Source organism: Nycticebus coucang, chromosome 5, assembly GCF_027406575.1.
Source record: "Nycticebus coucang isolate mNycCou1 chromosome 5, mNycCou1.pri, whole genome shotgun sequence".
Taxonomy (NCBI): Eukaryota; Metazoa; Chordata; class Mammalia; order Primates; family Lorisidae; genus Nycticebus; species Nycticebus coucang.
Window position 1 is genome coordinate 33583620 of NC_069784.1, and position 16268 is coordinate 33599887.

The 16268-nt window shown below is 33.6% G+C and overlaps 1 protein-coding gene across 3 annotated transcripts in view; it reads right to left on the reverse strand.

Moving 5' to 3' along the window:
* Window positions 1-4534: 4534 nt before the first annotated feature.
* Window positions 4535-16268, reverse strand: part of COL11A1 (collagen type XI alpha 1 chain) — a 209532-nt gene continuing 197798 nt past the window's right edge. For all 3 annotated transcript variants that reach the window (XM_053591954.1, XM_053591955.1, XM_053591953.1), the window contains 4 exons: window positions 11895-12007; window positions 9677-9745; window positions 7391-7624; window positions 4535-6238 (listed from right to left, as the gene is read on the reverse strand). In XM_053591954.1, coding sequence (XP_053447929.1) covers window positions 6092-6238; window positions 7391-7624; window positions 9677-9745; window positions 11895-12007 — 563 coding nt within the window. In that variant the 3' untranslated portion in view covers window positions 4535-6091. The remainder of the gene's footprint in view (window positions 6239-7390; window positions 7625-9676; window positions 9746-11894; window positions 12008-16268) is intronic.

Consider the following 16268-nt stretch of genomic DNA (forward strand, 5'->3'; position numbering starts at 1 on the left):
GGTGGTGGTATCATTAAATGAGATAAGGAGCTCACAATGGGTGCACAATGATATGATAAGTTGTCGTTTCTAAGAAAATGCACATTGGATTTGAGGAATATTTCATTATTTGCAATGATGAAAACTTTCAGAATAGTGCAGGGGATGAATTCAATTATATCAGATTGAAGAGTAAATAGTGGGTAAGAAAATAAAAACAGTGTTTGCAATCTATCTATAAAAGCTTGAAGGGCAAACAATAGAGGACATATACATATATAGACACAATTTCCTTATTTGCTCAGTTGCTTCAATATATATTGACTGACTATAAAGCCCTAATCTTTTCCTAGCTAGACAGTCATTCACATGACTTTCACTGTGCCTTTGCTTTACTAAGGAACCCTCATTTATTTTTTATTATCTGCTGCATGATAACTGGATGCCTTTGGTTGATTTCCATGCTGTTATAACCCAACCCAACACACAGACTTTGGCAGTACGGCCCCTCTGTGTCTCCACTGACTATGTTCCATCAGGCTCTTCACCTACTTCATGTGCTATCCCTGGATACACTTTCGGAATTCACTTGTGGTTTTCCTATTTGGAGTGGACTTCCTTCTGTCCTGCACACACGCCCATCTAGCCCTTGGAAACTAACCAATGTCCACATGAACTTACAAACAAGCACTTAAGATATTTCAGTTTCTGAATCTCCATATAGTCAGAACCTTGGTAATAAACTGTTCTTTTAGAGATGATGGATTTGTCTCTTCTATTAAAGTGTAAATAAGGATATAATGTACTCACCTTAAAATAGTTCTTTTGCAAAGTTGGCCTTCTTTTTCCCTTTGTAGAAACCTACATTCATCATGGTGCCAAATCATATAGTGGATTATTGATTAATTGATGATTAAATGACCATGATGTTTTCTGGCATTAATATTATGTGATTCAATGATTAAAACCTCATCTGATTATCTTTACTAAATATTTACTTAGCTTGATAAGACTTTCAAAAATTTGAACAAAAATCTAAAATAAAAAATTAACTTACACTAGCTTATCTCTTTTTCACTTTTATATAAACATTTAACACCTTTAAAGTTTGTTGCTGTTATAATTGCTTCTTTTTCTGTTCCTGCTTATTTATTTTATTTTATTTTTTTTCAGTACTGATGGAAAACTAAAGCTTTGCGGAGACAGCTAAGGAGTAATGTTATCTAACAGTTGAACTTAATTTCTTTCTACAGAGATCAGAAATTTTAAAGTCACATAAAAATACAGGTCAGAGTTTTGAAAATACATTTTAACACATAGAATGGTAGCTATGAGAGAGATTTATATTCATTCATTTTTTTTAAACTTGTCTATTTTTATTTTCTTTCCCTGAAATAAGTAAGATGCCAAAACTTGTATTATTAAGGAATAGTTTGCACAAACTACGTTGACCTGAGGGATCTGCAAATAAATTTATTTCTTAATGAATTTGTTTATTGCACTTAATTTAAAGTCTGGACATCCCACTTACAGTTGAGCAAAGATGTTTCTGTTATTTCAGGTGAATATTCCTTTGTAATCAGAAATATTCATTTCCTCTGTGAGATTAAATATAGCCAAACTTTTTATTAGCATCACAGACCCTAATTTAATGGTGTAATAAGCTAGTAGGTGTGTTAGCTTGGTTTATGTTGTAAGTTGTTACTGGAACAAGATTGGTAGTGAGACCTAGGGTTTGCTTTTTAGTTTTGGCAAAACGTAAATCTTTTCAAATTGGAAGGAAGATCTACATCTTTATTTCCTTATAGACATGCAGAAGTAATTTCAAAATAGTAATCAGTTTTTGTTTATTTCATATAAGTAGTATTACAGGTAAAAATGGTATCATGAGGTTATAAAATAAGTTGCAGTTATTGTATCATGAAATATTTCTGAAATAATTTCAATTTGTGATTTTGGAAGGGAAGAGTTACCATTGGGTCTGTAACTCTTTTCTCCCTTTTTTTCCTTTACCCTAACTAATCTCCTTATAATTATTGACTGCTGGATTTACTGGATCGGTGATACATAAGGACCCTGCAGGAGGTGAGTGGCTCTGTACTGATTATTGAGCTTGGAATGCTTTAATCAGGATATATTTCTGCAAAATATTTTATTGTAAAGAATCCTGTAGTCTCTGTATCTCAAGGCTGCAGCTAAGCCAGTTCAGGGCGTGAAACTGGCAGAGCACAAAAGTCGAGAAAACTCTGAACCTATTAAACACATCCTCCGGTGAGCAAAACATATCCTGGTACAAAAAAAGAAGCCTGTAGAAGCCACACCTGCTGAATTTGGACTCCTGGATATCAAAGGGGCTTAGGCTACTTCTCTTTTATGGTATCATTTGCAAATCATTTTAAAAATGTATACATAGGTCTCTTGGAAAATTTGAGCCTCTGAAATTGTGTAATATATTTTTTAGAAATTCAATTTTAACAAAAGTTTTGTTGTGTCAGTAGCAATGTGTTATTAGTGACATTTTAGAAAGAAACATACTATGGTGGTCATATTAGCAGTCAGAAGCCCAGCAGCTTTCTTTAGCTGTTAGGTATACCAGACACTGTGCTAGGCCCTCAATTACCGCCTATGTTTTGCAATTTTCCAGCATTCAGCAGACTATTTAAGAGGAAATTAATAAAGATTAAGCCTCAGGACATTCTTTTGCATGGGATCCACTTAAGACCCTGAGAACTCTTCTAGAAATATGTGCACCTGGTTCCATAATTGACAAAATTTGCCAAAGTAAGATACTTTGATCATAATCACTTAAGAACACTGTCTTTCCACTCGAACTTCTCTGTGTCCTTTTTTCTTTCGTGGGAGGGTGTAAAAGGATCAGTGTGAAAGAAATTCAAATAAAGATATTTTATTTGTGATTCGTATGCTATATTTACATGGTGGCATGTAATTATATGGTATGAAGTTAATTTTATGCATAAATAATGTCAGTAATAATTCTATTACCCATTGTTATGATGACCAAAGTAAAGAGAACAGAGTTTGTACCACGGCGCGCATGTGTTTTATGATGCCCAGAAAGTGAAATCCTTTAGGAGCGGAAGAGAAATAAGGCTTAAAATGTACAGAATCAGTTCGTCTGTAGAAAATTCTCACAATTTTTATAGTACATATGTGAAAGAAATGTATGCAAAAGAACTTTTTGAAAATTTTAACATAAATTTTGAAATTAAAATTATATAATAGCAAAAAGTGATGTGAAATTGAAATAATAAACTTTATGATCTAGTATGTTAGAGAAATGTACTCTATGGGAAACTAAATTCTCTTGCAGAGAGGCACTCAGTGAAATTTCAGTCAAAAATATAAATATAAAATGATCACTGAAGTGTATCAGAAAGTTAATTTAGAACATGTTGTTTCCCCAGATTTTCTGATATTTTTCATATGGATCATTTCATTTAAAAAATAATACTCTGGCTCAGCACCTGTAGCTCAGTGGCTAGGGTGCCAGCTACATACACAGGAGCTGGTGAGCTTGAACCCAGCCGGGCCTGCCAAACAACAGTGACAACTACAACAAAAAAATAGCCAGGTATTGTGGCAGGTGCCTGTAGTCCCAGCTACTTGGGAGGCTGAGGCAAGAGAATCACTTAAGAATCAAGTTGGAGGTTTCTGTGAGCTGTGACGCCATGGCACCCTACAGTAGGGCAATGTAGTGACACTCTGTCTCAAAAGAATAATAATAATACTATGTTGCAATATTTTTACCCATTCTAAATAAAATCATTTCTGTACTTCACTTTGCAATTTTTTTTTTTTTCAAAGAGAGTTATACTGAATTTTATATGCATCAAGTTCTTGGTCTAATTTGACTTCAAGGTTAGTATTAGTCTCCATATTGTTTATATAAATAACTTTTATATGTGGAGCCACTAAAATGCCATCTAGTATGCTCTTTCAGTTATAGTGCTTTTATTTGTTCAGATCAAATCAATCATAAAGGAGAGAAAAAAAATCTGATACCATGCAGAAGACCCTATCCATATATAGAAAGAACAGAAAGGATGTTCAGTTAAATATTCATTCTACTGAGAAAAAAATTAAGATTAATTTGTTTAATGGACATAATACTGCATTGCTGATGCAGATTAATAGGCAAAATATTCTGTTATTGATATACATTCACTAAATTATCTGATGTAAGAATCCCTCTGTATAATAATACAAATATTATTTTATTATGACTCAGAGATCATACTTCAAATGAAAAGTTCCAAGGATATTTTTACTGCTTAAATTATAAATACCTGTTTGAGACTTCATGAAATGTTTAATTATAATGTTTTTGAAAATTTAACTATAATGTATATTTATTTTTTAAATATGGAATTACTATGTGGTGTTTGCTTAAACAACTTATCTGTGAATGATATTATGTTTACTGAGAAGTGTAAAACTATTCTCATCTGGATGGTCAAGAAAGAGAATCAAAAGGCTTTTCTGCAATACTTAATTATTTTGGAAACTATTTAAGAAAGAGAATGACCAATCCAGGTAGACAAGACTTGAGTTTATTTATAGGATTCATATCTCCCTTCTTAAAAGGACATTTACAAACTTGATTTCAAAAATAAAAGAAATTCTGAATGACAAATGTTCACGTATTAATTTCAATATTACAGGTAAGCTCTTTTGTGATAAATTACCAGTTGAAAATGTTCCAGTGGAATCTGGTATCAATTAATTTAACACTTCATATAAGAAATAATAAAACATTTATTTTCAAGTCTTACATATATTACTTAAAATAGATACAAAGTTCAATTTGTAATTTTTAAGTTTACTGCTATTTCAAGCTACCTGAAAGAAAATACCTTAGTGGAAAAAAATATTTTGATTGCCTTGAATAAGTATGCCTTTTAGAACACGTACTGTTAGCAACAGTCCATCCATATATTATTTAGCAATTAGGTAGGTCAAATGATTTATAAAATTATTTTGAAAGGAAAGAAATAATATTTGTTTGGCAAGTAAAATAATATTTGAGATTATTATAGTATGCAACTTAGAATCAAATTCGAGAAGTTGATTGATTAGAAAAATCTAACATTGCACAAATTCATAAATAATTGCTAATTTCCATCTTTCATATTGACCTGCTTTATTGAAGCACACTGAAACAATGAGATGAAATAGGTAGAAAAAATTGTACATGATTGTTTGCTGGATGGAAGCATTAGTTTGTTAAAATAATTTCTCATACATATTTCCCTGTCCAAAAATATAAACTTGCTTCTTTTCCATATATACAGGTATCCTGTGAAATCCTGGATTCTGAGAAAAAGAAAGTTTGAGGTATGGCATTGAACAAAGCAACATAGTGCTTGATGTTTTTGGCTGAAGTTCAGCAAAATTACTGTCGGCAGAGAAGAGTTGATCGTAGTGTGCTTCCAAAAGTCTTCCAGGTTTTTTGCCCTCTGTTAAATTTGTTGGCGACATCAAATAATTGAACTCTTCAACATCAATATATACAAAGGCATTTTATTATTAACCAAAGAAAGGGAATTAGAGTCATCAGAAATTACAGTTTTATTTTTTCATAATACATATATTTATTGCTATTGTACTTCTGCAATTGTCACAAAATTAGAGTCGGATGAAATTTAGAGACACGTGCAAGTTTTGGAAATGGACACATAGATAACAGTACAGAACTGTACATAAAATAATTACAATTTATCAAACACACTGTTTTAGCACATCCTTGATGGATGGGAATGAGCACCATATTTTTTACGAATATATATATTTTTCTCTCTCTTTGTTTTCTACAGCACCAAAGAAATCCAAATAGGAAAAGGAGAGATGAGAATCGGGAATCAAGAAGCAACTCTGTTTCCATCTCAGCCACACTATCTTAGATGTTTATAATTTTTAAAGCTTTGTCATGTGATTCTGTCCCGTAAGGACATCAGTACTTCCTAAATGGTACACGTATACCAGGCAAGTTGTTTTCTAGACCATCCTTATTCAAAACTTGCATGTGGCATAAAATGGGTTGGTGGCACCAAGGTATATTTTCTGTTGGTTTTGTATGTTCTTTGTCCTAATCTTAGCCAAGGAAACAAGCAGGACCAACTTCAAATCCAAACTTCTGATTCTGATCACCAAAGTCATTGATCATGACATCAACAATAGGTACTTGATCAATTTTTGGTGTGTTGATTTCAATCACAGTTTTTTCATAGCCTTTTCCGGACTGTAAAATGAAACAGAAATAAAAAGTTACACCAATCATTTGCCATTTTTAAATGTAAGTTTTTCTTAAGCTGCTGAGTGGAGGTAAGGAAGTGAAAGAGAAGAGAATAAGAAACCAGTTTGCCATCGTCTAAGTCACAACTCTTCTTGTCATCATTGATATAGTTTTAAATTTTGAATGTCAATCATTACATTTAATATTTAACAATAATTACTCAACTATTATACTCCAGTATATTTCACAGTCGGAAAAGAATCTTTTTGATTGTTAAGTATAATTTGATACGTAAATTGATGTTGGGATTGGATCTTCCTATATAAATACTACATCTTTGCCACCATAATTAGGAGATTATAGACTGTCAGAGTTATAATACAGAATGTCAAAAATCAAAAGCTAAATAGTAATTCTGTGAATTATCAAATCACAGTATGCTGGTATTGGGAAAGCTTTCTACAAGTCTTGTTCCATCAATCTGTTTTCTTTTCTTTTCTTTGTTCTTCTTGCACACTACTCATTTTGTTGAACACACAAATTCATTTATTTGTAATTGTGACTTCTCTTCAGTTATCAATACTGAACTAAAGCAATGAGATTTTGGGGGTGTCCTAGGAAGCATTTTCATATATGGAATTCCCATTTATTAAAAAAAAATAGTTCTAGAGTAGAAATATAACAAAAATGATAGTAGACCCCAAGCTGTTGTACTATAGTACCAAATAACAAGCTCTTTATAAACAAAAAACAGAGGTAGAAATTAACTATGGTACAAATGGTATAATGGTGATTCCTTTATCTGTAATTTCGGAATCGCTAGTGAAGGAGGCAAATGAGAAGGAGTTCTGGTTTTCATTTTCATTTCAAGAATAACTAGCTGTGATACAAATCAAATGTCAGGAATGATAACGTATGACCGAAGATTACCTTTTCCTATGGATTTTAAAAATATGTGTATGTATGTTTCAGAATATATGTGTGTGTTTGTGAACTTTAGCAGTTTCTAATATACTGCAGTGTAACCTGTCAGTATTAAATATCAAATCTTTATAACAACTGACATCCATTTCATGAGAGAAATGTAGATTAGGATCAACCAACATGGTTACAGGCTGCTTCTCATCTGTGAAGGCAGCAAGCAGGTATTATACTCACCGCACAGCCATCATATAGTGCTTTTATAAAAGGGTTATTGTCATATGACATCTCCTCATCATTTGATCCCAAGAACCGAAGTGCTTTGTCATAACTTCCTGATGACACATCATACCAGGCTGTTGACTGATGACAGTTGTAGGTGAAATTCTGCCGAGCAGAGGCAGTCAGAAGTTTCAGGAATGTCATCTGAACCATATTAATGGAATTTCCTTCAACGTCTAAATATGAAAGCTGGAAATAGAAGAATTAAAAAGTACATAAAAGTACATAAAAAATTCTTTTCTTCCTTTATGCAGTAAAGAATAAAATTGATGTCAACATCAGCTGTGAACTGTAATGCTAGAAGCATGTAGATGAAGCAACAGACCTATTAACTTAATGGAGAAGGTGTGCATTGACGGTCCAGAAGACCCCGAGACAGAGTTTTAGGAAACCGGAATATGTCCTTAACTGCGTAACCTCTGCTTATCTCTGAAATAATCACTTTACCTCTATGCTCTCTGAAACAGTAAACGTTGTCCTCCGCAAATGCCTTAGTTTCCAAAAATGTTTCATTCTATTTATGAATCTTTTAAAAAAGTAAGATAGTGTAGAACATAAATGTCTTAACACAATAATCAAGTAAATGAGGTGAAAGCTATGTTGATTGGTTTAATGTAAGTACATCAGATTGTATAAAAAAATCAACACATTGTACCCTACATATGCATAAATGTATTCATGCTCTATGTGTATATGACTGAATAAAAAAAAAAGTAAGATGATAAAGTAGCAAGACAATGAAACCTGAGGAATCTGGGAGCAATGTAGAAGGTGAAATGGTTTTTGTGTTGCAGTTTGATTTTACCTACTCCTTTCAGAAATTTCATAATGTGTCTACTATGCCTTAGATCTTTAAATATGTTCCTTCCCTTTTGATTTTGGGGCTATCAACCTCTGAGGTATTCTGGGTCTTCTCGTTTTCAGTACAGTTGTGTCTGTCCATTGTTAGATATGTACATTTATAATTCTATTGCCAGCACCTAGCATATTGCCCAAGACAACACAGGTAAATATTTGTTGAGTCAATATTTATTCTGTATATAGGGCAGGAAAACAATCTTAGCTGTAAATTATTAAAACTATCTCATAACACCTTCATAAATTATTTTATTTGATATAATTGAAATATCTGAGCTCAGCTAAAACACATAAACTTAAGAAACAAAGTTAAGAAATTCATCCAGATCATAGATTAAATCAATGTAAAAGCAATTAACTGTGACTTTCTTATAATTGATTTCATACAGTTATAGTGAATATAAGGTCAGATAATGAAGATTCTTGTGAGGTTAAAGAAAAAAACTACTAGGGAAATTCAATCTAAGGAAAACAACAACAACAACAACAAACGCACACACACATTTCTAACTGTGCATGGTTTTCTAAGGTCATGCCCAACTAAAATGTAACATGAATATTTAACATGTAACTCAAGGACTATATTAGTGCATATAAGTGGGAAACTTCGTTGTGAGCCATTAATTATAATTATATATGTTTGTTTGTTATAAAAATAGTAGGCATACGGTCATCAATGTAATAGTTTTTTTAAAACATTACATAATTGAATAATTATCTAAATAAATGGGAAATACTCCAATGTGAATAAATCCTAATTAAAATACTTAACACAAGTACATTTTAAAGAGTTTTTATAAATGAATTTATTATAGTTAGCATCTAATTTTAAAATATGTTTTTAAAAGTATTAAAATGAATTGCTAAATGTATAGAAAGCTTTATATAAGTTTGTGCTATCAGACAAAAAGGGTTGGTAAGTTCACTGTATTTCCAAACATAACAATCAGAGAAAAATACTGTACTTTCCTAAAGTTCTTATTGAAATGGAGAACAAATAACAAAATGGAGAATAAAGCAGACAGAAAATGAAATAGTGGGAGCCAGAGATACTGACTGGATATCATATTCTTTATCTCTTATATTATCAACATAATCCATTTTTAGAATATTTATGTCAGGTACTTAATAAGCTGTGTATATTATTTGATCATATTTTTTCTCAGTAAATTTAGTTTATTTCTGTTTACTTTGAAACAGACATTTCAGACAGCTTTAAGATACCACAGTGGTCCAAGAGATGTTAGGGGCAGAAAATTAGATACCACGTCAAATCCTACTCTGTATAATTTCGACTTTCATGGTCAGGGTGTAAAGATGCATAATTTGAGCTTTACTTCAGAAGTTTGAGATAAACCGTTTCATGTTGAGGTAAGAACATACCATTTTTCCTCTCTTAAATTCACTGTACCAGCTTCCTGGTTTCTCCTTTGGCCATGACGAAATCCTTACCTGGTACAGAGGAGCAGAAAAATGAGAAAGGAGGGGAATATTCTGAACAGTATGGTTTATGTACATATCAGTCATTTTCAGAGAGAGTAAAAAGCTGAAAAATTTAAATTAATGTTAAATCTGTAAAAAATTGAGATTATCTAAAATGATTACACAAACCTATACAACAGGAGAGTATACAAAACGGATTATACAAAATGAGGCAAAGAAAAAAACTGGAGACAGAATTTATGAATTCCATGGAGTGAAGACTGAGTGGTTTTCTCCCTGTCCTCCTGACTGTCTCAAAAAGGGAAGGGGAGGAAAGAACCTGGGAAAGGCACACCAAGAGCTGGAGAGGACGCTGGCGGAGAAGAGAGTGCAGGGAACTTCTCTCCCAAACACAGCTCCCTGATGTTCTGGCCATTTTGAATTGCTGGTCCTTAGAGAAGAACATACATTGGAAGAGACTTCTCTCCTATCCACTGAAGCTCTGAGAGACCCCCTCCCCCCAGGGAGAACAATTGTTGTTCCTCTTCCTTGTGGTCTTATTTCTGAATGGTCAGTGTCTCGCAAAGCACAGGACTAAGATGTTCTCTGCAATTCATTTATTTTGCCTAAAGTCCGGATCCACCAAAGAAGAAAGCAATGACCTCTGGTCCCTTCCCTCAGTTTTCATTAACTGAACTCATCTCGCAGGAGGAAATACTGAAGTTTTCCATACACTGGGAGAGATTTTTGTCACGAGCCATTGTTTACTATGCAGGCTCCAAGAGACGGTTTAGGCCACGGTACATTCTTCAACCACATTGAATTCCCCTGGCAATCATTTACTAACCCTAAATTCACTCACATTTCTCTATCTCCCTTTCCCTTAAGAAGTAAGGTATGCAAGTTTCTATACTCCACTGGGCTACCGGGCAATCGGTTTGTGATTCCCCTCTGTGGATGCTAATAAATTTCAGTGTCATTGATTCTATTAATCTTCTGTCAGTTATTTTTTCAGTGAACTTTCTTAGGGTACAGGACAAGGTTTCCCTTCACCCCTAGAGATCATCTAATCATCCCTTGCAAAGAAAATCCTCAAAATGCCAGTCAGAATTAGCCAGCAAGGCAGGAGCCATCTCCATTCCACAGCCAAAGGAGTTATTTGGAAATATTTAGCCAGTAACTAAGTGGGGAAGGATACTATAGAAAGTCACAGGCAGGAAGCAAGCCTAATCCTTCCCTGCTGGGAAGACTATTTAGAATTTTTTATAGACTTGCATTTATTGTTTTGCTTTGTAAAGATCTGCAGAATATAAAGGTACATAAATCCTCACTGCAGGGAATTTGAGTCATCAGTGTAGGGGGAAGCATTTTCCATTTGCCCACATTTCTCTGGGGGCTAGAGGAGCTTTATTATGCTTTGCCACGAGCCAAGGGAGGCTGGGGAATGGAAGGTGTTTTCCCCTCCCCCAATACTACTCCTTACTCACAAACGTAACTTTTCTCCTAAAATCATTTGCCACCCATAAAGCTACCTACTTTGCCTTAGGGAGCTTCTGTGTCTCTTATGCCCACTCCACTTAATACAAAGAATGGAATTTATTACACGAATACAAATAAAAGCAAAATGCTTCAAATAAAATGTTTGAATAATAATATTATACTAGTGAAAAACCTTTTCTATATTTAGCTTACAGGATCCAAGTATATTGACACTGTTAGGCAAAAATAAAGGGATCTGTTTAAAGGGACTACTCAAAAAAATTGTAAGTACAGGGAATATTCTTATTTTAAAAGATCAATTCCTTATAAAATTAGATATTTGGGGGATAATATGCAGCTGTGAGTTCTACCATGTGACAATTGGGCAGAAGAATACTGTATATGTTGCACTGAAATTTGAGCTTCAGCTGTGCTGCGTCATGGAAAGCCACAGAGTTTTAGAGAGAAAGCAGGTGCATGAAGAAAACATCTGGGTACAAAATAAAGGAGAGAAGGATTTGTTAACTCTGCACATCACTGTGGTGCTTTATTCATGTTTATGCAAATGAAATGCTCTAATTACCCCATAAGAAAAGCAGATAAATGAAAATATGACAGTGTAATTTTCCTGTTTAGTTCAATATTGCAAAAACATGGCAGGAACTGTCAACATTCACCACCAAAACAGATTGGTACTTACTCCCTCAGATTTCTTCTCTGGATAAATACAAGTCTCACCACCAGATGTAAAATTACAGTAAACTTTGAAGGAATCTCCTGAACATCCTTGGTTAGGATCAATCCAATATTCACCTGAAAGGTAGCAAAAAACAGATATGAATTCATTGATATCCAAATCAAATGCATTAGCTATGAAATTGTATAAGAAACATAAATAAAGATGGATGAATATTCAGAGATCATTTCCTTTGTATGTCTTCGGTCATATCAGGGCCTCGTCTGCCTCAAAGTTTTGCAAATGCCCCGGAGGTTCTACCTGGAACACCTTTAATTTCTGCTCACCTTACCTAAGATTTTTAGATTTCAGCCTAAATATCATCTCCTAAGTTATTACCATTCTGTTCATCCATGTGTAATAAATGCCATGCATAATGGAATCAAATGCAGTTGGCCCCAAATCTCTTGAGTATTATTTTCTACTTAAGTTAATTTGATTATAATAATCAATATATTTTCTCCTGCTTTGTGCATGTGTAACAATGGATATGACAATATCTGCTAAGCTTCAGGGATCATACACTGCCTTACTTTATAGCAAAAACTTCTTCTAGTAAACGTATTTTCTCTTGGAATGAGGTCCTATGAAGAAAGAATACTTCATATAGTTAAAAGCAGTCTGCTACTACTACCATTATTGAGTGTTGCAGAGCAAATTTTATGTGAATAACCATAACTCTTTATGTGAGTTAAGATGGTAAACAGTGAGAGTAACATTAAATGAAGTTCTTCTCTATATAAGTGACAATAAGGTTTGGGTTAATAAAAGTTACTGTGAGACAAAATTAATATACATGTAACCATCACTTTGCTTCATTCTGTTGGAACTCATAAAAAGACCCCCCAGTATGGAAGGCATCAGAGGCAGAGTTTCTCTCTGACCTTCTTCTACCCTCCTATTTCTCATCCCTTATCCTCTTTTGAGACAAATCAGAGAAACTAGAATCATATTTCCTAAGGTGGGTCATAGATACTAGAAGCCCTTTTCCACAAAAACAGCCATAAAACCCATGAATATTACTCTAACCTTCCCTCGCCTTTCAGCGTGTTAACTGACAGCCTCAGCGTGTTAACTGACAGCCACAGCCTAAATGCCCACCAACCCAGGAATGGATTAACAAGCTGTGGTATATGTATACCATGGAATACTATTCAGCTATTAAAAAAAATGGAGACTTTACATCCTTCATATTAACCTGGATGGAAGTGGAAGACATTATTCTTAGTAAAGTATCACAAGAATGGAGAAGCATGAATCCTATGTACTCTATTTTTATATGAGGACAGTTAATGACAATTAAGGTCATGGGGGGCGGGGAAGGAAAAGCAGAGAGAGGGAAGGAGGGAGAGGGGTGGGGTCTTGGTGTGTGCCACACCATCTGGGGGCAAGACATGAGTGCAAGAGGGACTTTACCTAACAAATGTAATCAGTGTAACCTGGCTTAGTGTACCCTCAATGAATCCCCAACAATAAAAAAAAAAAGAAAAAGAAAAAGAAAAAGAAAGAAATGAAGATCTCATTGCAGAGTGGTCCTGCCCCGTACCTGTGACCAAATACATGTTACATCATAAAAGCCAAGAGGAAGCTCAACAGAAGGCCTTGACAGGTTTTGCCATTCAAACTATTAACCATTAGCTCATACCCTTTTTATGCCCAATGACACTTGTACACAGCTGTCTCTGCTTCATTGAACCTAAGTGTTTAATTAGATGGCATCACCCGTATCTTTGGGAATTCCTTCTGAAGGTGCCTGTGCCATGTAAAGCTATGATCAAGTACATGTAATGCTTTTCCTTTATTCCTTTATTAGCCTGTTGTTTGTTAGAGGGGTGTTGGCTGTGACCTTTATGATGGGGAAGAAAGGGATCAACATTCTTTCCTCCCCTATACTTCCTACTATTGTTCTTGTTGACACTTCATTTCAAATATTAATTTGAATTATATTGGCCTTTCTAGTCGTGAAATGTAACATTTACAAAGCTCAGATTGCTTATCTTAGTACTAGAAATCTGAAAATCCAAGTTCAGCTTGTTTTACCTTCTACTACCACCTGTATATAAACAACCTCTGTTTGTCAGATAACTTGAATATCATATTTCACAAAAACATTTACACTTTTTCTGATTATACCATCAAAATATTCATGTGTGATACAAAGTAGAATTCCCAGAAAATAAATATCATCCAAGATTTGACCAACCAGAGATAACCAATATCTCTGATATTTCTTATATGGTTCTAATGAGTATATAATTTTGTATAATATGGAAATGAGAAGCATCATTTCACCTTGCTTTGTTCATTAACATTATCATCAAATGTTCTTTCGCTTAAGATATTCATTAGTGAATTATTGATACTTTCATTCAGTAAAGTGGTTCAGTATCCCATGGATACAGCGTTCAATTTATCTCATGTTTATTCCTTTCCTGTTTCCCCTGCCATATTCTTAGATCAGGGCACCATCGTCTCTTGTCTAAATTAGTCAGAAAGCTTCTTGGCCATCTCCCTTCTATTCCATTTTTCTTCCTTCTAAATTTTTTTCAGGTAATTTCCCAGAGTGTTCTTTATTGTTTAGCCACAATAAGCTTTTTTTGAGTTCTTTGAAAACACCAAGACCCTACTTTCTTCAAAGCTTTACAAATGTCATACCCTCTGCCAGGAATACCCTTTGGATTCTTAGTATGGCTATCTCCTTAAGGTTTCAATGTAAAGAAATTCCTGACATAATATATTCTAACTGCTGGGAGAATGGGGACCAAAGACTCCATTCTTGGCAAGGGAAAGCACCCCAGAAAAAGAGGACAATTAAAAAGTAAGCTGAGTGAGTTGGAACAAAGAAAAGTTAGCTAGTTTACATTTAAGCTAAGCCATTGCTTGCAAGTTTCCTGCCTTTTCTGAAATTCTAGCCTGTTGGGGATACAGCTTACAAACACCCCTGCTGTGTCTGTGTGTGTGTGCTCCACTATTAGATAATAAGAAGCTTGAGGGCAAAAATAACAACAACAAAAAAATATTAACAAAAAGAAGCTTGAGGGCATTACTCTTTTTGTCAATTTATGAATTTCTGAAGAATGTCTGTCATTGCTCAATCAGTCAATAAATATATCAGTTAATTAATTAGTACATTCAAGAATAAGCCAATCACATAGAAGAAACTGGGAGCAATAATCCACAATGAACTTATCATTCCCAAATTTACAACACTTTTCCTTTACTGCTCAGTGCTAATTAATCACATTTTGCTTCATAACACAATACAAGCTGACACCCCATACATTTGATTTTCAATTATTCGTGATTGAATACCTTTTTTATTTGAATCAGGAGTGTTAGAATCATATCCTATCATCATATTTCCTGTATTCTTGTCTAAATGACATATCAACTCAATAGAAATTTTCTGATAGGTCAAGTACATTTAGATTCAGAAGAAGAGGAAATTTTCTGAATACACTCAAACTAAGTCATCTAAGTTTTTTGCTTAAATAATGCCATTTAAAAGTAAATCTTCTTTTAAATCACTGAACTAAACATATTTTTTCAAATAAATACATTATAAATTTGAAGATCTTGTATACCAGTTTGTGTAGGAACTGTAATAATCACCCATGTTTTAGTTTAAACAGGCTGTGCTTGATGAATATAAGGTTTTATGACATGTTACTTTATGGTGGCTGTTTCTGAATTACATTACATTTTTCTACTCACACTGAGTTATTTAGATCACAGTTGTAACATTCAGGATGTGAATGACAGTGCCAAACTATTTTCTTGGGAGTAAAAGAGGAGGCAGAGTACTTCTATATAAAATGGGAGATGTAAAATCAGATAAAGATTTGACCCTTGCTAGTTTAGTAATTCTTCAAATTTGGCCAACTAAGACTTAAAATGCTTACCTTCTCAGATCAGTATTTATGTTAAAGGTTTTGTCAAAGAGTACGTATAATAAATTATCCTGATTTTTGCTAATAAGTAAACAATTCATAGTTTTTCTGGTTATTTGTGAATCAAGGAAAGGTATATTTTTGCCCTAAGCTATTCTATTCTTAAATATTCTTTTTACCAAAGCATTGATAAACTGATAGACCAAATATTCATTATTTATGGAACTTAATCATAACCATATTACTCATATCAATGTAAATTACTATTTTAATGTGTTAATATAAATTAATTACATTAGTGCAGTCATCCTACTAATACAATTTAAGGTAATAATAATATAGCAATAGGCTCATATTTGTTAACACATAAGATCCATTCTGTCATAGTTACTATAAGGCAAAATACATTTGAATTAGCTATAATCATCCAAACATGATTTCATCATAA